Source organism: Python bivittatus, unplaced genomic scaffold (genome assembly GCF_059951505.1).
Source record: "Python bivittatus isolate LINGU-HERP-01145 unplaced genomic scaffold, Pbiv_v1 ctg000080_np1212, whole genome shotgun sequence".
NCBI classification, from domain to species: Eukaryota; Metazoa; Chordata; class Lepidosauria; order Squamata; family Pythonidae; genus Python; species Python bivittatus.
The window spans coordinates 19,248,777-19,272,777 of record NW_028277035.1 but is presented as its reverse complement, the minus strand read 5'-3'; the positions used below and the strand labels follow the sequence as shown (position 1 = coordinate 19,272,777).

General features: G+C 37.6%; 1 protein-coding gene across 2 annotated transcripts in view; it reads left to right on the top strand.

Moving 5' to 3' along the window:
• Window positions 1–22,886, top strand: part of SLIT3 (slit guidance ligand 3) — a 534,750-nt gene extending 511,864 nt beyond the window's left edge. For both annotated transcript variants that reach the window (XM_088133617.1, XM_088133616.1), the window contains 4 exons: window positions 13,174–13,328; window positions 13,792–14,077; window positions 14,198–14,406; window positions 19,669–22,886. In XM_088133617.1, coding sequence (XP_087989743.1) covers window positions 13,174–13,328; window positions 13,792–14,077; window positions 14,198–14,406; window positions 19,669–19,907 — 889 coding nt within the window. In that variant the 3' untranslated portion in view covers window positions 19,908–22,886. The remainder of the gene's footprint in view (window positions 1–13,173; window positions 13,329–13,791; window positions 14,078–14,197; window positions 14,407–19,668) is intronic.
• Window positions 22,887–24,001: the final 1,115 nt, after the last annotated feature.

Below are 24,001 nucleotides of genomic sequence, written 5' to 3'. Positions count from 1 at the left end.
AAAAGGGAACCCCCTGCCCTACATCATAATATTTAAAAGGATCGTGGTTTAAGTAGGGAGAAACAGGAAACTGCTTATAGAGTCTCAGATTTTCATGTGAAAAGTATTAATACACAAGAAATCAGGAAGGATGGGTAATTAGCTCAGTTTGGCGCTGCCATCTGTTTCTTTTAGAGCTGCATGATATGCAAGAGAATAGAATCAAATTCAGGAAGCTTCTTTCAATGCTAGATGGTGTATTGACTAATTAGGCAGTACATTGGCTTCAGCAAACTCTGTAGTATAACTGAAAGGGCTGTCATTAGATCTGAGCAAGTATGTCTAACCATCATAAGGGTTTTTGTTGGTTACTTTCACCAGTGATTATAGCCTAGTGGGAAAGCCATGAAAACAGACTCTTTATTTTGCAGCTAATCCTAATTGATTCCACGTTATAGCATAGGCAGAGTAGTTAAAGCAGTTTTATGCCACTAATTAGAACATAGGAGAAGGCTCATTAGTTGCAGACAACACATACGGTGACAGATCAGAGTAGGTGCCTGTTCTCTATTGTTGCTTGAAGAATGCTGTAGTGACAAGGGGCTGTTTCTGATATCACAGCGTTATATTCAGCCTCTCCTGCCTGGCAAAGTTACCTGTGGCACTAAGAATCAGTGTCCTCATTATTCCTGTACCCTTCATTACCATAAGATTAATGGCTTGCTCACTAATGGTCTGTTGCACCATGTGATCTGTTGAGATGGTGAAAGCTGCTGCTAATGTGATGCCCTTTTGGAAATGTCACTCTAATCTTTTATTAGTTTAAGGACTATAGCAGAATGAGGATTAGCATCAACCTCAAAAGGAAAAGATTGTGCTCAGGGAGAAAAACTGCAGCCAAATAATGTCGGCAGATCGGAGACAGGGAGCTCCTTAAGTGGATTAGATCTATTTAGTGACTGAGATTCAGAATGGGAATGCAATTCCTTTTCCTTTCTATTTGGTAAATCAACATTTCTTTTTCTTAGCAGTATCTCTAAAGTAGTATTAAATGATATGGGTCATAATTGTGCTGTTAGGACACAGAGAACTGTAGATTGGCAGCTGGCATAAGACTTTTAATGCACCTTTCCAAAGTAAGTTAAAAAATCCCACTTCTGCTGAGCTACTCCCACTATTGGAAGCAGACTGACATGTTAGGAGGCACTGGCCAGAAAGTACGAATTCATCTAAGGTAACACTAGATAAGCTGGTGTCTCTTGATATTTTTTGACTATAATTTCCATAATGCCTTACTCCCTAGACCGTTCTTTTGCTGGGTACTGCAGGCCTTGACTCTCCCCCCACCCCACCCCACCCCACCCCCATTGAACATCTACATGAAACTGCTGGATGAAATCATTCACCATTTGAGGTCTGGTATCATCAGTATGCTGGTAATACCCAATCACATTTTTTGACCCCAGGCCAGCCAAATGAGATTGTCCAAGTCCTGTCCCATGCCTGGAGGCTATGTGGGTCTGGATTGGGAGAAACTATCTGTGACTTAATCCTACCAAGACCAGTTGGTTGTGACTGTTGGACCATCTAGATCTGGGGATATTCCATCTCTAACTTGGATGAGATAGCACTTCCCCATTCAAGAGTAGTGTGCAATCTATGGGTCTTCCAAGGCTCACAGCTCATGCTTGATGAGCAAATGGCAGATATGGACAGGATGGCCTTTGCAGAGCTTCATCTGGTATGCCAGTTGCACTGTTTCCTAGATCTAGATGGTCTCTCATGTCCTAGTCAACTCATGGCTCAATTATTATAATGCATTCTACGTGGAGCTACCCTTGAAGATCACTCAGAAGCTTCAACTGGTCCAGAATGCAGCAACAGTGATGGACATGCTACAGTATGCCCATGTGACACCCCTGCTTCATGAGCTGCAAGGGCTGCCAATTTGCTTCCAGGTACGATTCAAGGTGTGGTTATGACCTATAAAGCCCTACATGGCAAAGAGCCTGATAACTTGAGGGATGGTCTATCTCCTATAGAATTAACCTGGATGGTCTGATCCGACAGAGTTGGCACACTCCAGATTCTTTAGTTAAACAGTGCCATGTATGGGACCCCAGAAACATGCCTTCTCTGGGATAGCACCTGCCCTCTGGAATGAGATTCGGAAGGGCTTTAAAGACCTGGCTCTTCTTCCAGACTTTGGGCTAGGAGTGTTGAAGCCCCTTGTTGGGTGCCTATGTTTATTGCTGATGGGATTCATCATGTTGCTTGTAGTTATATGTTTTATTCTTTTGATTGCATGTTTGCTGTTTTGTTTTTTATCTGTGAGCCATCCAGGGGTAATTGAAGTCAGGCAGCATTTAAGTGAATAAATAAATAAGTCAACTAACTAACTATGCTAGTTAGGGCTGATGGGAGTTGCAGTCCAAAACATGTGGAAGACCCTTGGTTTTTTACCCCAGATCTAAGGTGTAGCACTATCTTGAGTCCTGTGCACTAAGCATTAACATATACACTTATTATTAACCTAATACAGATTAAAACTGCACATAGCAAAAAGCAGGAAAAGCTACATCTGAAACAAATATATTCAGAAATTTTGCCAAGTCATTAACAAGTTCCAGAAATTCTAGAAAATATATTTATACAATTTAGACTATAATACTAGAGGCTGGCAAATGACTGCAGACTCACTCCCTCCCTCCCTCCCTCTTTTCTTCTTTTTCTTTCTTTCTTTCTTTCTTTCTTTCTTTCTTTCTTTCTTTCTTTCTTTCTTTCTCTCTCTCTTTCTCTCTTTCTCTCTTTCTCTCTTTCTCTCTTTCTCTCTCTCTCTCTCTCTCTCTCTCTTCCTCTTCCTTCCTTCCTTCCTTCCTTCCTTCCTTCCTTCCTTTCTTTCTTTCTTTCTTTCTTTCTTTCTTTCTTTCTTTCTTTCTTTCTTTCTTTCTATGATATAAGGAACAAAAAGCAAGCCATGTAGATGAGCTTCCAAATCTCCCTTAATATCTGTTGCTCTAATCTCAGCCCCATTTCCAATAATAAAAATCCCCATTTTGTCTCGTAATTCTTACTTAGTTTATTCTTGTATCTTACATAGAAACTCAAAATGTCCTAAAGTGGCCAGTCTTGGATTTCTTCACTGCCATTGCATTTGATATTCTGCCCTCCATTATAGGGCAGAATATATATTCCAGTTATATGATACAGTATCTAAAATGAAAAAGAATCCCTCCCAGGTTCATATTCTTTTATTTTTGTTGAAATCTCTACTGAATTTATAAATGAATCTGAGGCTTTTTTCCCAGGTTTAATCAGATTTCTTCAGCCTTGTGCCCTAGAATAGAAAGATCAAAGTTTGCATTAATGTTTTCCTGAGTATTTAGGTATGTCAGGTGGAAGTCAGTTAATATTTTTGTCAGATTATGAAAAGTACTGTCTATCACTGACTTCAAAAGTGGGAAAATAGCTCTAGAAAAGCCTTTAATCAAATCAGGACTGTCTCATCAGAATTTTTTTTTTTTTTTTTTTTGCTATAGATATGGGGTAGTTGATGGGAATTTTAAAACTGGAAACTTTAGAACATCAGTACTTATGTCTCTGCGTTAATATTTTCTCAGTTTATATGTAAAACTTTCAGGTACAGCAGAACTTTTCCTACTTCATTTTTAATCTCTGTTAACTATTCATGTTTGAAGAGTTCATTTTTAGCACTCTAGTTTCTGCTTTGTAAGAAAAGTAAGGATAACAGTTCTCATTATATCTGACATTTGCAGGAAAGGACTTCTTTTCCCCACTGGATAGTTTTGTTCTTCACTGTTATTGGAATGTTAAACATTTTAAATGTTACTTTAGAAAAGCCCTCCATTCTCTAAAAAATATCCATTGTCAATTTAAAATAATGTAATTTGGCCAATTAATGGTACCATTTGCCATTTCCCTGGAGACCTTGTCTATCATCAGTATTAGCAAGCTTGAGTGCAAGTTCTGAAATTTTTAGAATTGTATTTCCTGCAATACTTAAAACCTTAACTGAATGTTACGTAGTTAAAACAAGATGAAAAGCAAGTTAATAAAGTTATCATTCCCACACAACTGATGTTTAAAGTCAAGAATTCAGATTATCTGATCCTGGCAGCCTCTTTTTGAACATATCCAATGCTGGGGATTTCACAGTTTCTCTAGGGAAACTGTCAAAAGCCCTTTTTGTGTAATGCACTTAACTGAGACATGGAAGGAATCACATGTTGTACAAAATGCTAACCCAAACAAATAGCCCAGAAGGAATTAGCTTTATCTCCAAATAGCCCAGAATTGGTTGGGTCTAAATTAACTTACCCCACTAGCCATGTCATCCAGATGACAGACAGAAGGTTGATTGCTACCTTTCAAGACAGAGAAAGTCCTAAAGGGTTCCTCTGAAGGCACCTTGTCTGCTAGCTTTTTATTTTCTCCCCTGCCCCACCTTGTAGCCACATGGGGTAAAAAGGTACAGAAAGCCTTCTCCTATTTTTGTTCCCAAAAGTACCAATTGCCTTCAAACTACCACATAATTTTTTTAATTGTTTTGACCCAAAAAGACAGTGACATTCTCCAACCACTTTTGCAGTGACTAGGAGGGCTGAAAAATGGACATGAAATGACTGGCCTTATTATCCCAGATTGTATGCTACTGGCACATTGAGGTGATTCAATTGCCTGGGGATGGGAATGACTGTATTGGCCATGTCATGTGCACATGGTCATAACTGCTGTTAGTGCTAGGACAGATTTCTTACTATTTAAACAAAAACTATGGTTCTTTAACTTAAGATCATTATTACCTATCTTGAAGTCTGGGAGGATAATTGATGAAGTTCTAATCTTGGGTAGGACTGCAAATATGGTTTAATAAATTCATTTCTGCCCCATTTTCCTGTGGAAATACACATCATAGCTTGGATTTGGAAATATTTTGGGAAGGTTAAATCATACTATTTTGCTTAGTGTTTTTCCACTTGTTTAAAGAATGCTTAAGCAGGTTTCATTATTTCTAAAACCAGAGTGTTGAGTGTACCTGCCTAGTAATAGTAGTACTGGTAGTTATCATTATTGCTATTATTCTGTGGCATACTTTGCCCTCTAAATCTCCAGACAAGTAGACAATCTTTTTATTTTCCCTGGTTTCTTATAGTTGCACTAGAAATTTTGAATTTATGAGTACATGTTGCAACCCAACTAATAAAGTGGAAGCAATTTAATTTCCTGGTTAGCTATCTGGTTTCTAAAGAGACAGCAGGATATATATGTGTGTGTGTGTGTGTGTGTGTGTGTGTGTGTGTGTGTATTTTTCAGAGTGTTCAGCTTTCAGTTTCAGCTATATAGCTTTATTTTTTGTCTTCTACACAAGCTGGGAACATTTTTAATTACCTTCCACTCTAGGCACTGTCAGTAGAGCAACTGCAAGCAAATTGAAACCATTGCAAATCTTTTCAGAGGAATAAAGGTGATACATACCATTTCTGAATCAACCACATCCTTTTGAATATGCGCTTTCCAACCATTATTTCTAATCAGTATAACGTAAACACAGGACCTAGTATTGCTGCTCCGTACTTAGTTTCGATCCTGAATGTAAAATTTAGAAAAATCTTACACATTTTATGTAAGATTGTTTGGAAACAAAAGAACCCTGGTGCTTTTTTCGGTTTTGTGGTATTTAATGGAAAGCAGCTGAGTGAACCTGCAGTCTTAATCAGGTATTCAAATCAAGAGTTAATGTAGGAGAGATATTTGGGGAAAGATAAGCCTGATTTTGCTTGTTCAGGACAGCCATCCAAATCACCATCCCATAAGTTCTGTTGTTTGAAATCACATCTGTGTGGCCCTCTTTCCTTTTATACAGGATAGTAGAAGCCCAGCTTTAAATAAAATGAAATGAAACGTCTTTTTTAGTAGACAAGACAAAACCATTAGATAAAGCACAGAAAAAGTATGTATTGCTACTTTATAAAAGTAGCACGTAAGTAGCACTATTCTAGTGATGCTTATTTTTTTTTAAAAAAATCTAAGACTGGATCCAATGGAATACAACACCGCTGTCAGCTCTCTTCTAAATTCCAAACTCTCCAGGGATTCTTGGGCTTCAGAAATCAGAAACAGAACACACTTTTCCCCTTTGTGGAATGCTAAGTTGCGCATCTCCTCTGTTGTAGCTTGATGGATTAGATCTATTGGTTGTGACTTCCCCAGTACTCATTATTCATTTCTTCATTATATATTATTACTCATTAACTTGTCTTTGTCCACATAGGGCTTAATGTCATCAGATTTTCAGAAACCCCTCATAATTGACCATCCACCAATGATTTGGCTTTAGTTCTACTTCTGATTCTCTTCTGAAATGTTAGCCTGATATGCACTGAGTGCAAAGTTCAGTGAAGTCTCCTGTGTGACTCAAATAAAATTAAAATTATTTTGGCCTGTAGCTGCTGAGCCAGGGTTGTTTCTATAGAGCATTTTAAAAAGTTTGTAACAGGTTGATGAGTAAGACCTCATTATTGTTCTACCATAAAATCAATATGCTTACTGAAACCTCTTAAATGTCAGATATGTTAATCTGTACACACATACATATGGAGAATTAAGGGCAGCACTAGCAGATCTCAAATAAAGCTAAGCTGAGTTGGATCTGGTTATTACTTGGTAGGACACCTGCAAAAAATTCAAAGACTATATAAACTAGTCCCCCCCCCCCCAAAAAAAATCTAGGAAGAAGGCAATGGCAAACCATTTCTGTGCTGTTGCCAAGACAACTGTATGGACATGTCCATGAAACCAGAAGTTCAGCTCACATCAAAGGATGTGTGTGTGTATGTGTGCTATCATGATTTTTATACAAATTATAGGTATGGGTGATACTAGTGTATTTGCTTCTTATAGGAAGGCTCTTTTTTAGCCTTTGGGGATTAGGAATATATGAATATCTGATTATACATAATAAATAACAGTTATTTTTAGTCAGTTTGTTATTGAAGGACACAGTTAAGTACGGTAAACATTACCCATGGCTATTTGTAACTTTAGGACTCCATCCTACTTGTGACTTACAGCATCTTCATCGCATCACCCTGCCATTTTGGCTGGTACAAAGTCTCTCCTCATTCCTGTTACTTTAATATAACAATGCTTGGATGAAGCCTTTCACACTCTTTGGCAGTTGTCTAAACCTAAACTGTCATTTCCCCCTTCCCCCAGCATGATTTTCATAGAATTCTCTTTGGCAAGATTGACTGAGATGAGGATGGAGGTACCAGAGTGTCAACAACTGTACGAATTTCTGTTCAAAAGCATTAGATCCCCATCTACATTCCAACAGAGACTTTCTGATTCTCATTCTTCCAGCCTTCCAATTAACCATTACCTTATGTTCAGCTGAGGCAGCTTAAAATTGCCTTTAGCTGTCCCAAGTTTAAAGCAATATTTTCTCTCTTCTCCCAATGCAATTTTTGCTGTGGATACAATTTAGGATGCATCATCAACAGTGTCATTACTGACACAGTCAGGAGTGGGATCTACACAGCTCCTTTTGGCTTCCTGTAGGTTGCTTTGGGCATAATTCCTCATTTCCAGTCACTGGGAAATGCCCTCCACAACCATTTTGGCTTGGAGTGCAGGAGAGACTGGATACTTGGCATTTTTAGAGGCATCAGTCGGCCTAATATTTGAGCTGGCCTTCTGAAGTAGTTCTCAGGTCTTATGTAGACTCCTTATAAACACTGGTTTAGATCTAGACTGGTTCTTACACGTGAGTTTAGAATTCTTTTGAAAGAGTACTAGATCTGTATTTAATGTCAGTCTTTAAGTCCATTTAAAGAGGGAAAGCAAGCCTGGTTCTGCCATTTGTTTGGGGCTAGTTCTTTCGCCATTGGATATATTACTGGTTTTCCATTGCTTCTTCCAAAGATGGATTTCTTATAGCTGTACTTTGTGTACTACTTTTATTACTTAGGAATTACAGTACTATTTTGCCTGCATTTACCTAACCTATCCTACCTCATATTAGGGAAGGTGACTGGTGGGTATTTTCCTGCCAGCAGACCATACTTGGTGGGAGAAGAAATGAAGACAGGAGAATCTATTAATCACTTTTCTTCACTTGCCCAGCATTAGAACCATAAGGACAGTGCCAATCGCTAGCCTTGTTACTGTGGCAGAATAACGCTTGGCAATCAAAGCAGCAAATGTTATGTTAGCATATTTTTCTGTTAGTTTGAGGACAGGTGGATAGTATTTAATGCTGCCATCTGGCTGGGACCTATAAAACATTAACGTGGATTAAGGTCAAGAGAATATCTTCTGAGAAAAGCAGACTGAAACTAATATTTGTGCTGATCTAGGAACTGGGAGTTCATTCACTCAAGACCATGTTTGGAAGATGTATGCATTCTCCTAATCACACAGAAGGATTATGAATTACATATCTAAGGAGAAAAAAAGTAGGTAGATGCAAATAGGTTAAATGCTGTGATAATCCAGCTCATTCAGTCTAAACTATTAACCTTGAAACTGGGTAACACCTATTTTGCTGAATCTGATATATTCATAAAGAAAAGTGGTGAAATGAGCAGGGTCTGTAAAGAAAATCAAGAAAGCCAATCCTATCCCATGTTAAAAAATACCCTGGGAGAGAGCACAGTGCTCATCTGCCACTTCTTCTGTCCAATCAGGACTCTGAGGTATCTTTTCAGGTTGCCCAATTTACATCCTCTGTTTGTTCCATATGTCTTACCTATGACAAGATTAGCACTCATCTTGGAGACTGTCGCTTACATTATTTGCATTTGTATTGTTGTTGTTGTTCAGTCGTTAAGTCGTGTCCGACTCTTCATGACCCCATGAACCATATTGCGCCAGGCCTTCCTGTCCTTCACTGCCTCCCTGAGTTTGCTCAGTTTCATGGTCATTGCTTCAGTGATGCTATCTAACCATCTCATCCTCTGCCGTCCTCTTCTCCTTTTGCCTTCAATCTTTCCCAGCATCAGGGTCTTTTCCAAAGACTCCTCTCTTCGCATTAGGTGACCAAAGTATCTGAGCTTGAGCTTCATTATCAGTCCTTCCAATGAGCAATCAGGGTTGATTTCCTTTAAGATTGACTGGTTTGACCTCCTAGCAGTCCAGGGGACTCTTAAGAGTCTTCTCCAGCACCACAGTTCAAAGGCATCAATTCTTCGGCGCTCAGCCTTCTTTATGGTCCAGCTCTCACAGCCATACATTACTACTGGAAAAACCATAGCTTTGACTATGCGGATCTTTGTCGGCAAGGTGATGTCTCTGCTTTTTTTTTTTTTTTTTGCTTTTTAATATTACTATTATACTAATTTTATTGTTTTGTAATTTTATTACATTAATACCCCCTTTTTAGTCTTATTAATAATTTTAGTTTTATATACTTCTGTGTACTGTTTTCAGGCCTAAAGGCCATAATAAAGATTTGTGGTTGTTGAAAGCAAATATTATGAATGACCAATATTAGCCAATCAATATTTCCAGTTTTTGCTCTTAGGAACAATCTTTTTACTATATGTCTTTTAGAATGTATTTTAATAAGAATAACACTACTATTGTGAGAATGTATTATTATGAGTTTATTAGGAGAATAAGCCCATGGTACACAAATGCAAGAACAATTTGTGAATAAGCATACGAGTGAATAAAGCCATAATGGTAATACAATGATAAATAATCTTATTATTCTTCTATTATCTTCCTGGATAGTCAGTTCTGTTCTCTCAACAACACTGTCATGAGTCATAATTATAATCTGTCATTTAATTTGATTTCTCTCTGAGAACTTGGTGAGAGTTATCAAAGTGGCTTAGTATAGGACCTATATTGTATTCTCTAGTCCTCTCTTTGGTAAGTGCTGCTGACAGCTATTTTCCATATATTGTCATTTGGTTTTTATGGGTGTTTTTCCTCCCTTTGAATATAGATGGAATAAAGGCTATTTTATTTTCTTGGAAATGTCAAATAAAATACAGCTGGCTATCTTGAAAAGTGTTTATATTTCAATAAGTTTTAAAAAGTATATATTGTGAATTCCAGAAGAATGATTCTAAACAAGGCCGATTCTACTTAGCGTACAGCATTTTAATAGGTTTGTTGGAATTTAGCCCAAAGTGAAAACTAGAGCACTGTCTCTAATTGGTTGGCAAACAGTTGTTAAGACAAGCTTTGGCTTTATGAATCCAAACACAAAAATTGGAACCAATCCAATTCCCATTTTAATTTTTCTCTCTTTTTCTCTCACACGCACATCCTCATATTGCTATTTCTTACTTAATTTCTTACCAAAATAACTTTTGAAGGAGTGCTAGGTATGTTTGCAATCCTAAACCATTTACAATTGATCAGATGTTACTTTGTCAATTGTCGGGATCAGCCTCATTCTTCTCCCTTCTTAGAAAGCTTTAATTTGGGTGGTAGTTCATCCTGCCCTAACTTCAGTTCTTCTGGCATGCTGTTTACATTCCGATTTGAAGTAATTGTGTAGTTCATTGGGTAATATGCAAGCAGTACAGTTTTGTTTTGCTTTTTCAGTCTAAAATTATATTTTTGTGATGCTCTACTGCCATCTAGAAATGAAGTGTCAGATTGCACCTAAGTACTCTAGCTGTACTTCACAAGCTCATGTACTTGTCTCTTATATATAAAGTTATAACTATCTGTAACTACTACTGAAAGTGTTATCTATAATCATATTGCCACTGGTGTAGGAACTCTAAGAAATTGCTGTCCTGTGTTTTAAGTAATGTGCATATCTAGTTGACTGTAATCTTTTGTAATTAAGTCTTGATGGTGAACTGGATGTTTTCATCTGTGGCACTGTATTTGAAGGATCAGTTTGAGGACACCTGATTCCTAGATCAGCTCCAAGTTTAACACAACCTTCTTGTTGTAGGGAATAGCCTTTTTCTCTCCCAAAATCACAGCCTCTGTGTGCTGCTGACTCAGCTGTGGTGCACTGTTCAGTGTCTGTGGCTTTCTTCCATTAATCTCTCGCCAAGCCACTGTCTCTGACTGTCTCTGATTATTGTAGATTCTCCTGCAGCATCATCAAACCAGAACCTCTAGAAAGAAACACATAAGCATTTATCTTCTTGAAAGGAAATGCTTTCTTTGAATCCAGTGTTGTCTTTTCAAGGGGACAGCAGTTGCTGATTGGACAAAACGCAGATTTCCAGGCTTCTCTTGAAGCATTAGCACCCTGACAGTACTGATGCACAAGCCAGCCAATGTTCCAGTTATGTGTCCCATTTGTTGAAAATGACAGAGTTATAAGCATGTGTTTAACTTCCTGATTCATATCAGAATCAGTGTTTAACTTCCTGAGATACTGTCCCTTAGTTGGAGTATGCCCTTAAGATCTTTTATTAAGTAAATGCCCTTCAAAAGATGTCCTCCTGTCATTCTGGACAGAAATAATTGACAATAGCCTTCCTTAAAGGCAGCACCTTTCCTTGATTCAGACGAGGGCCTCTGTACAGAAATTTGAGCTAGGGCCTTTTCAGCAAGTCCTTTGTTGGACAGGCAAACCAGTTTGATCTTCAGAATTTAATAAACTCAGTAAACTGTGTAGCAATTAGTCAAAGCTTTTTTTAAAAAAAAGAATAAGCCTGGTTCTGTCTTCCAATTTGCATTCTAATTAAAGATGAAAGGTATTGAGTTAAACAGGAAGGAAGGAAAAAGGACTTTTTGTTCCTAAAAGTTAGAAAAATCAGTTTTATTGGAATTCTTTTTTTTCCCCTAAAAAAGAAATCTAACGATTGTCAATTTTAATGTTAACAAATGTGTAGGCTTTCTCAAAGATCTTAAAAATATGGGAGATTTAGTTCTGCTTGTTTACCTATTTTGTCAAGGCATACAAATCTTCTGCTAAAATCAGAACATTTAAACATTGATCTGAAAATGCCATATTAGGTAGAGAACTGATGATTTATGCTTATTTGCTTTTGCCTGAAAAAAAAACAACAACTGCTGAATGCCGGTGTTATCTTCTGACAAATGACTATGGATGGGAGTTCTTTAGATAAGAGGAGAAGTACAGGGAGATTGTTTTGGTTTCAGAACTGATTTTACTCATACTTCAGAGGTCACTCATATTGCTTTCTTCACTTCAAGAAAGTGCAATTTCCATTTCAGGTTTAGGTAGCTGTGTTAAAATCACCCCTAAGGAAGCAGCTGTTCTTACAGGTTCCTCTCTAGAAATCTTAAATGCTCTGGAGATGGTAGTGTGTGTGTAGCCAGTACATTTGGCAGTCAGTGAGTATCTACGTAGCCAAGCATAAAGCAGAATGCCCTTAGTTAAAAGAAGTCAGTTTGTTTCAGCCTTTCCCACAACAGTTTGCAACCATATACTGCGTAACACAGCAAATTCTTCAATTCATTTTTATATGTATTGCTACAATCCCACTAAAATATTCTCAGACTTTATCCTTCTCTCCACCCAAGAAATCTATTCCAATTCCAAAGGGGCAGTGGGAGACAAATATGATTCTAAACTAAGTATAAAGTAATCATAGCTGAACTGGTAATAGGGGAACAATGCATAAAATCTATACACAATTAGCTAGATGCTACCTCTGTTAGGACCATTCAAATTAAGATAGAAGTGGATGTAAGCTTTCAAATTCTCCAGAATGCTTCTTCAGGCAGAAGTTAACAAAAATAAGGGGGGAGTAAGACAGAAGGATTCAAATTGCCCTGGATATTTAAAGCCATGAGGGTTATAATTTCTGCCCCTAGTTCCAAGTCTGGCTGGGAATTCTGAGAGTTGTGTTACAAAACATGATAAGGGCACTTAGTCGGAGAAGACCATTTAAGGATATGTCAAGTAAAAATTAGTTTTCTAATCCTAATGGTTATAAAGCAGAACATGAAAAACATGGTTTCCATGAGCACTTATAACTAGGGGTACAATTGCAAGTAATAAACAATTTGTGAATTTGTATTTTGGTGTTAAAATTGGATTGAGTTTGGCATAGGAGAGGACAGTTTATTCTTCTTTACTGCTATTTTTCTAATTCTTTTATTCTAACTGCGTATATTAACTCTTACATTTCTATTTTTCTTATGGCAATTATGTTGAGATCAGATAATTGCAAAAGCTGTTTATCATAGGTTCTAATACCCTTCTTTTGTTTTTTCTGAAAGTGTGGAAACAGTAAACGATGGACAGTTTCACAGTGTGGAGCTGGTAATGATGAACCAGACCTTGAACTTAGTAGTAGATAAAGGCACTCCCAAAAGCCTTGGCAAACTTCAGAAACAGCCCGTGGTTGGTCAGGACACTCCACTCTACATTGGAGGTGAGTTCTGCTTTCTACAGAATTTCAACTGAGGGTCAGACTAGATAATAATCTCAAGACCTCTACATCTGTGCAATAGAAGACGGTTAGATGAGGGGTGAGATAATTGCAAAAGAAGATTCCAACCCTTTTGCCTGAAAGGTGATGCTATCCCACAGCAAAATAGTGAGTTGATGTTATTATTTTTTAGACTTATATCTTTGTGTGGGTTTAGAAATCTGGTGCAAATTACTGCTTTTGTTTTGGCAAACATTTTTGAAGTGCTATGGGCCAGGGAATAAGATGAAAAACTAGGATGTAGTAAATGATGGCATGGAAGAGAAACATTCCCTGAGCATATTGTGCATTGATAAACTGCTGCTATCTGCTTATCTAATCTTTTGCCACCATGTCATTACTTTCAAGTGAAATGTCATGGAGTTGCTAAAATATTACATAAAGCATTTTGTGACTTTCTTTGCAGGAATTCCCACATCTACAGGGCTGTCTTCACTACGGCAGGGTACAGAGAGGACACCAAGTGGTTTTCATGGGTGCATTCATGATGTCCGAATTAATAATGAGCTCCAGGATTTCAAAGAACTACCACATCAGTCAGTAGGAGTCCTTCCTGGTTGCAAATCCTGTAACATCTGTAAGCATGGAATTTGCCGCTCTCTTGAAAAGACAAGTGTGGTCTGTGAGTGCCATCCAGGCTGGACAGGTTCACTATGTGATCAAGAAGTTAACGATCCCTGCCTTGGTAACAAGTAAGTTTCCTTCACCGTACGTTTCCTTACAAATGAAATGAATGTGTGACAAATGTAGGATGAAACAATCTGAAATCCAGCAGACAATGTTTTCTCTTTCTCTCTCTTTTTTTCTATAAGATGCCTTCATGGAAAATGCATCCCCACCAACTCTGCTTACACATGTAAGTGTACAGAAGGTTACACAGGTATGAACTGTGATCGAAAGAATGATTCCTCCAACTCCTGCAGACTTCTAAAGTGTAACCATGGGCAGTGTAAGATCTCTGCACAAGGGGAACCCTACTGCGAATGTGATCCAAGCTACAGTGGAGAGCGTTGTGATAGAGGTTGGTGTAATTATAATATGCAATATACACTCTGCTCTGTCACTTTTACCCATTTACAATGCAAATACAGTGCAAAAGCTCTGCTGATGTGTTTCCATTTCAAAGAAAATTTCTATTTGTGTACCATACATTTACAGATGCTTTTAGAAAAGATATGGCCCATCTTCCTTTTACCTGAGAATTGGGGTTCTATGCTCCATGTGGCACAAAAACATATCTACTTATTTCCCATATCTGAAGAACCTCAACAGATGCCAACAGCATGAAGAATTTCTCTTTTTTCTCCCTATCAGCTGGGATCTGCAAACCTCCTTATACCTTAGACTGTCTAACTAGGTATTGTGTACTCTCACTAGCAACACCTCATCAGGGCTTTAGAAGTGACTTTTCCCAGTCCTACCTGGAAATTCTACAAACTGAATATATGGAAAATAATTTTTTGTGCAGAAAATAAATGTCCAAATGAAATGTCATATCAGTAAGATATCATCTCCACCAAACTATACACTGCAGAGGATGAATCTTTTGAAAAAGAATGTTATGCTGTGCCTTTGGTCCTTTTTTTAAAAATAACTTTCATGTTAAAATTGTGTTAATATTTCAATCGGTGTTTTAGTTAACCTCTATTAACAAAAAGGAGATGCATGTTAATATTAATGGGATGCATTTTTAACAGGATTATAGCCCTATAATCAATTATTTTCTCACAGTTTATCAGCAAAATTAAGTCAGGAAATTTTCCCAGTGTTACAACTTGATACTGATTATACTAAAGGACATTACTTGGACTGGGAAATAAAGCCAGACACAGACATCACGTTCCAGTAAGCAGCACCTTTGTATCTAGAGATCAGTAAATAATCTTATAGTCCTTCTGCTCTAAGCAACCAGTCAGATAAGTCCTACTGTTGCCAATATACACAGATTGTTCAGTTTGTAATTAACTGAGCAACTTCCCCTAAATCCTGGTATTATTTAAATATGCTTTCTCTGAAATGAGCATACAATAATTATGTAAGTAAATTGGTCACATTATGGTAGTTGCCATTAGCCCCAGTGAAATATTAGCACAATACATTTGAAATACACTTAGCAAAGTAGGCTGTAACCTATACCAATGACAGCGCTACCATTATCCAGAATATAGAGTACTGTATGTGGGCATTGACATAAGAATAACTTTTCACAGAGGAACCAATCAATACACAGTGACAGCAGGTAACCAGATGATGTCATCATATTCCATTATATATGGTAGTCCTTTGGGTTCGAAGAAGACATGCTGTTGTGTAGTTCATCTGTGGACATGGAGGTGGTTCTGCAGTCCCAGTCTGGAAGAGCAGAGTCTAGCGCAATGGGGGGAACTGGAAGTCCATTGTTGTAGTAACTGTGGGTGTTATTCTGTGATGCCACTCACGGTCTTTTATCAGTATTTGATGGTGCCTATCTTCAACGCCAGTGGAGGCTTCATAGCACAGAGCTCGCTAGTGGGTTCTGTCACCAGCCACATTATGCATACCAAGGAAAAGCAACTTTTTAGTAAAAGACACCAAAACAAATCCTCCAGAGTAAAAGAAATCATAGTGCCATGAGCAAATGCCATTATCAGTAGCCATTTGATTGATTGATTAATTACTGTATGTGCCATCAAGTCAGTGTTAATTCTTAATGATTATATAGACAGATTTTCTCCAGCAGGATTTGTCCCTAACTTGGTCCATCAGGTCCACATTGCTGCTAGTCATCCTATTCTTCTCTTTCCTTCCACTTTTTCCCAGATTCCCAGAGAGCTAGTTAATCACATCATGTGTCCAAAGTATGATCATTTGAGCCTGGTAATTTCTGCCTTAAGTGAGAATGCTGGGTTGATTTGTTTGATGATCCATTTGTTTGTTTTCTTAGCTATCCATGGTATTCTCAGGAGTCTTCTCCAACACCAGAATTTAAAAGCATCAATACTCTTCCTATCCTGCTTCTTCATAGTCCAACGTTCACTTCCATATAGTGTCATGGAAAGAACCATTGCCTCATAATTCTAATTCTGATCTTTGTAGATATAGACACATCCCAGCATATAAATATCTTTTTCCAAAGCCTTAATGGCTACTCTACCTGCAGAATATTCCTTGATTGCTGGTTCCTTTACTATTGATTGTTTATCCTAAAAGGCACAAGCTATCCTCATTTCAATATCTTCACTGTTAATTCTAAGGGAGGTTGTCATTAGCTTGGTCTTCCTTATATTTCAACTTAGTCCCATTTTCTTCAACGTGCTCCTTGACTTTCATTACTGGAGTGTGCAGATCATTTAGATTTTCAGCTATTACAGTAGTGATATCAGCATAACACAGGTTATTGATGTTTCCTCCAGTTTTAAAACCACGCTCATCTTCTTCCAATCTAGCTTCCCTCAATATATTTTTCACATAGAGGTTGAATAAATAAAGGGAGAGTATACAACCTTGTCTCACTCTTTCAGCCTTGTGAGGTAGTTCATATAAGAAGCACACCCAGAAGTATTAGCTCTAACTTTACTGTAAGGTTATATTAACAGAATCTTGCAAGTCTGAAAGTACATCTCTCCCCCCACCTCATCTTTACAATCCAAGAAACTAAGAAGGGTCCATTCTGAGATGTTTGCTATGTCCACATTCCTTCAGCTGCCTCTTCTCTGACTGTTGTCTACTGAGGCTCTTCCACCTGTCTCCCAAGCTCATTTCCACATACCATTACATGCTCCTTTGCTAACCTGAAGTCAGTCTGTTTCTCCATGTTCTGTCTGTACTGTGGCTTCCTCACCTGTGTATAGGTTTTGCATGAGAACAATAAAATGTTCTGATATTCCCATTTTTTAAATACATTGCAGAGCTTAACATGATCAACACCGTCAAAGACCTTTCTATAATCAATGAAGCACATCTCTTTTTGCTGTTCTTTGACTTTGTCAATTATCCAGTATGCATCAGCAATAATGTTTTGTGTTCCTCAGCCTTTTCTAAATCCAGTTTGAACATCTGATATCTCTCTTTCCATGTAGGGCTCTAGTCTGTGTTGGATTATTTTGCTAGCATGTGAAATTAAGGATACTGTACAATAGTTTGTATAATCTGTTAAGTCTACTTTCTTTGGTATTGGTATGTAGATTGACCTCTTCCAATCTATTGGCCATTGAATCATTCTCCAATTTTACTGGCATAGCTTGGTTAGAATCTTTACTGACTCTTCTTCTGTTGCTTGCCATATTTCTGTAGACATCAATTCCTGTAGCCTTCTGACTTGGTAATGACCAGACTGCTGCTCTAAGTTCATCTTCTAGTGCTAGAAGTTACTGTAAGTAGGGATTATCTTCTAAGATATCTTGGATGTCGACATATCTAGTGTACAGAATGTCAGTATATTCCTTCTGCCTTTTTTGATCTCCTTTGAATCAGTTACTACCTGTTCATTGGAGTCCTTTGACATAACAATTTGAGGTTGGAGCCTCTTTCTGAGTTCAGAGATCTTTTGGAAGACTTTCCTTGTTTTTCCATGTCTGTTTCCATCTCCAATGTCTTTACAGATGTTGCTGTAGTATTGCTTCTTGTCTCTTCTAACAGCTCTCTGAAACTCTTCGTTAAGTTCCTTCCTGAGATTATTGCCTTTCTGGGCTTTGGCTTCTGTTCATGTCAATTTCCATGATTTGTTCTCACATACAATTTGCTTTCTTCTGTTCCTTGATCTTTGGCAGTCTCTTTTCACATTCATCCCTAACAATTTCTTTAAGTTCATTCCACAGATCCTCTGATTGCTGATTAATGAGATTCAGGACTTCAAAGCAATTCCTGAGGTTCTCCTTGAAAATAGTGGGTATATGCTCAAGATCATATTGTGGAAGCTGCTTGGCTTTCTTCCACTTTAGCTTAATGTAGAAGTTGCACATGAGCAATTTGTGACTTATTCCACAGTCAGCCCCTGGCCATGTCTTTGCTGTTATAATTGAACTCTTCCACCTCCTTCTACAATAGCATTGTCAGTTTGATGTTTCTGTACTCCATCTGGTGATGTCCATGCATATAAGTTTTGTTTTGGTTGTTTGAAGTCTAACAGTGATGAAAAAAATCATTGGAGTGGCAGAAATTGATAAGTTGTTCTGCTTAATTTTGTTTTCCTAAGCCATGCAGTCCAACTGCATTTTACTCTTTAATATTTCCAACTTTGGTGTTCCAGTCTCCAACAAAAGCAGCACATCTTGCTTGCATGTTCTGTCAATTTCAAATTCAATGTGTTCATAATACTCATCAACTTCTCTTCTTCTGCATCGGTGATTGGAGCATCAACATTGACAATCATAACATTAAAGGGTTGTCCACAAACTCTAATTGATATTATTCACTGACTGTTTACAATGTAGCCAAGTACTATTCTTGCTATCATCTTTAAAACCCTTCATAGAATAGGGCCTGGCCATCTGAGACACCTATCTCTAATTGTTTTTGTCTGTCTGGTACAGTTAATCAAGATGGATGTGCTCCAGGTCCTGTCAATTAAACAGTGTCATCTTACAGGACCCAGGAATTACGCCTTTTCTCTTTCAGCATCTGTCCTCTGGAATAACATCCCTCCAATACAGCTCCCACCCTAATAACATTCATGAAATCACTAAAGAATGGTTGTCATCCCAGGCCTTGGGGTAGGGTGGTTTTGGAGCCCTCATTAGTCAAGTTCAGTTTTATAGTTGGCTTTTTCATTCTTCTGGTTGGCTATGATCTTTTTATAAGCACTGCTTTTCTTTTTTATTTCTAAGCCACCCAGAGCCACTAAGGAGTCAGATGGCCTTGAAACTGACTGGATGGATGGATGGATGGATGGATGGATGGATGGATGGATGGATGGATAGATAGATAGATAGATAGATAGATAGATAGATAGATAGATAGATAGATAGATAGATAGATAGATAGATAGATAGATAGGAATGCCTCCTGGTCACCCCCAAAAATAGGTGTGATGTTGCAATTTTACCAACTTAGAAAGCATTATTGTGGCTTCACTGATATTATATTGTAGCTCCCTAGTACTAACATCATGAAAATATCCAGGAAAAAGATCATTTATAGTAGTCTTTTCTGTAAGTAGTTTAAGTCATGTGGCATCTTATTAAAGGGTTGTCCACAAAGTCTAATTGATATTATTTACTGATTGATTGCAATGTAGCTATGTTCTTGATCTTCAGACTTTTGATCAAAAAGATCACCTTCTTGAGTCATGCTTTTGTTTTAACAGAAAATGTGTGTCAAGCAGAGATTATTCGTGAATTCATTCGGAAGCAGCAAGGCTCCATCTCTTGTGTCTCCATGGTAAAGATACCGCGTGTGGAATGTCATGGCACGTGTGGGAACAATCAGTGTTGTGTCGTCCTCCGCAGCAAAAGGCGGAAATACAGCTTCCAGTGTGTGGATGGCTCCTCCTTTACAGAAGAGCTAGAGAGACACGTGGAGTGTGGCTGTGCAAAGTGTTTATAAGCATACGATCGGCCTCTTTGCCCTTTGTATCAAATCTGCTTTCAAAAACAGGACCTATTTACTTTTAAGTGAAGAAGAGAATATTAAGTATATTGTAAAATAAGCAAAAAAAGTTATTTTTATTATAAAAAGTGACTATTTTCATCTTTTATTATATAAAATCTGACCATTCTGGGTATATGTATCATATATGAGTTATTTTTACTATGGATTTTTTTTTTTTTACAGTTGGTAAAAAAAATGGGAAAAATATTCCAAACCTAAACACAGGGATTAAAAAAAAGAGTATAGTTGATAAGCTTTGCACAGTGGCCAGATGTGAAAGGAATTCAAACTGTTTGCCACAGAATTAATGAAACAGGAGTTGAAATGGTCTGGATAGATACACAGTAAGAGCTATAGCATTCTGTCATCATTTTTGTCCAGGAATACTCAGTTAATATCCCTCTCTCTTGAAAATGAGAGTGCTAGTTATATTTGTCACTGTTGTGATTTGCTTGATACCATTGCTGAGCGCGCGCACGCACGCACACACACACACTGTTACAACACTGCCGTAGCTTGGGCCTTATGCATAGATGTTGTTATCCACACATTAATGCAATGGTAATAGTAATGTATTTTGTCTTCTGTATATGATTGATTCTCACACAATTACATTTATCATATGTTGGGGACCTAGCACAATCACTCATACATAGTAAATTTTGAAAATGTATTCTTTATGATTTTTTAGAGTAACAAACTGAAAGTTTTGTGAAACTCATAATGAATACCAGAGGGAATTATCCAGTTACCTGGCACATAGTTCCTTGTCCTTCCAGCCTGTGAACTAGCCCTCTCTTGCTGACCCCCTGTATCTGCATAGGCAGAGCGTCTTGCATGCATCCACAAGCAAAGAAAGGGTGAGAAGATAATTTCCTGTGGTGGTGAGCTTCTCATTTGCCATTCCATGTGATTTAGTTTTTTGGGCTTCTAGTTACAAGGCAGAATGGTAAAGAATGCACTGAAACACTGCCTTACCTGATCATGACAATCCATTTAAAAAGTATTTACAGAGATATATTTTACTTAATCCAAGGGTGTGGTTTGTGTAATTATTACCTAAATATCAGCTCTTTGCAAATGACCACTGCATATGTTGAGGTGGCTATGATTTTGCAAGTTGTAAGAGGTGTGTTTTTTTTTTCACCCCCTCCAGATATGGGTTGAAGCCACATATGGCAATTACCTGAAATAGTTTCTGACTCCCAGCATGTATAAGTCTTCCCATCAGCCTTGTCTCCACCTGTGGCTGGACTGCTAGCTATGACATGGGGAGTTCTTAAGTGATAGCAATATAGCGCATGTTACGCTTTCCACATGAGAGAGCCATGTTACCAAAGCTGTTTCACTTAGCCCTCAGCATTCTATCATCGCGTCTTAAAAAAAGAGCTTTGGAAAGGGGAATGTTAACAGAAGGAGACATCTAAGAAAGCTGTACTTCTTCAGCACCGTAAATGCCCTTCGCATTTTGCACAACTGCGTCTGGCTTCTTTTCTCAGATTGCTTTCCTTTTGCTTGGCATTGTAGTAGTAATGGGAAAGCCTCCCTTTCCAAGGAGCCATGGATGAGGGTGAGATAATTTTCAGAAGGGCTGGAAAAAGGGAGAATGGGAAACAGAGCTCCCCACGTCCCAATAACGCCCTGCAATTGTAGCAGAATTCCTCAGTTTGGGACCAATAGGCCATAGCCACATTCATCAGGAGCAACAGTCTAATACATTTGCCTTTGAAACAGCCAAGAGAATGAATGCTCTTGGTGTCTATTCTACTAAGAACAGATTTTCGTTTTCTTATCACACTTCATGCATTCACATTTCAGAAGTCTGAAAACATTTAAGAGTCTTTATTCTATTACAGTCTTTTGAAAGCCACAATAGTTTGTTCAGATTTCCTTATGGATTCTCAGGATAATTTTAGGCAGGAGGGAAATAACTGATACAATGGTTGCCTTTCAGAATAAATGGTAATACATGGAGCCTGCAATCAGTGTAACGTAAAACAATCACTAGTTACTTTGCCAAATAGTGATTGAAATAATACAGTTCAGGAGCTGGCAGGGGAGAAAAGGGTTGCAGTGGAGAGTGGGATTTGTTATTTTGAGCACAATATGTGATCTGGAAGCAGCTGGAATTTATAACACAGAAATGCACCACTGTCTGCAGAGACCAAAAGTTTGCAAAAACAAATGCAGCAACGTTCTTTTGTGTGAATAAGACTTCGACACAAGGCACCCTTTCCCTAATGCTTTCTTCTTTTGCACGGCATCTGTTACCCGAAAAGCTACTGCCCCTGTTGCAGAGTATGATAATTCAGCCAAAATAGGCAGATCTTAGAGTTGAAATGCTACTAAAGAATGTATACTCCTAAAAAGGAAACGAAAAAATTCTGTATTAAGATAGTAACAAAGAAGGTACAGTCTATACAATTCATTGTCTTCTTTTAGCAAAATGACATCTTTGATAAGTTCAAAAAAAAAAAAAAAAGCCATCAGCATCTTGTGAAATAATCCCAAAAATGTATACAGAACTTCCAAGCTGAACAAGAATCAACCACAGTGGAGTAAAACTCGCTGCCTTCCATCGATATATATTTGGATTAGAAGACTTAGAAGAATAGACACTTTATTTGCTTGCCGCCATTAGATAGTTCATGCTGTATTGTGTTTCAATTGATGATACGGAATCTAATTTCTTGGTCTCTGTTTTTTTTAAGTGCCAAAAGATCTATGAAGTTAGTTTAAAAAGTGTTAATTAGATCTCTCTAAGCTGTCAAAATGACAGTGCGTTTCAGCTATTGTACGTGGAATGCAGTAGCCTACTTTTTAAAATTAATATAAAGAAAATTGTTGTTGTGGATTAGTATGAATTTTGTGTATTTTACCGGATTGTCCTATTGTGATGTAATAAATTTAAGTAAATTGTTGGGTTACGGATAATTGTACCTTGTCCTGTGTTGCTATTTTTCTGTCAGTTGGGCACATATCCACGTGCTTTGATTGACTAAGAACACATTCCAGACATTCTTGAACCTGTTAGCCATCTCTTGGGCTAGGGCCACACAGGAGAACGTGTATAATTTAAGAGGTGCAATGACCCCTAAAAACTGATTACTCTGTCAACTGACAGGAGACTTTTATATAGTTAGTTAATTTCTGATCTCATGCAGGTGAACCACAAGTGGAAACAATCTGAGCTATTAAAACACTGAGCAGAAGAAAATCTTTAATATATTTTTAATTGATCGCTTTTAATGTATTTACAAGGTTTATTTATTTATAAAATTTATATACCATTTCAGTGTAATTGGGCTGTAAATGAAAATCATGTTAGATTTAAGGCAAATGTGGACATCTGGCCCAAGGTATAGAGATGGATGTTTTAAGTTACTATTTTCAATAAACCATAAGAAACTACTTTTTTTTTTTTTTTTTGGTCAAAAGGAACAAGTTCAAAAGATGCATATAGGTTAAACATTAACCTAAGTATGCCTATCTTAGGTCATGTGGATTTTGTCTTTAACAAACAAGCATGAGAAGATGGATATATGCAAAACTGTCCCTCTGTGTGCTGGAACTGTGGGACTTGGGTGATTTTCTTCCTCTTTCGACTGATGTCATCTGAACTTTTTGAAATATGAATGGATGTTATACAGATTGGGTATAACTGCAAACTGAAGAGAATGGTCCTGTAATGGTTATAGTTAAGAAAAGGTGGACTACAAAAGAAGACCAACAGTAGGCATATGCAATTAGCTCTGATGTACAAATAAAGGTTCCTCTCTACCAAGGATAGCTATATATTGTAACTTTTATTATTTTGCCCCAGTCAGGATAATGATTTTTTCTGTATACCACTCTTCTCCTTAAAAGAGCCCAGAGTATACTACAAAAGATTTAAATAGGACGTCCAGATATCACACTTTTTCACAAACATACAGCCAACACAATCACATGTATTTACATTTGCTATCCCTGAAACACAATCTTTAAATAATTGTAGAAAACTTATGCAAACATCTTTCTGAAAATTATGTCAGCATTAAAATGCATTA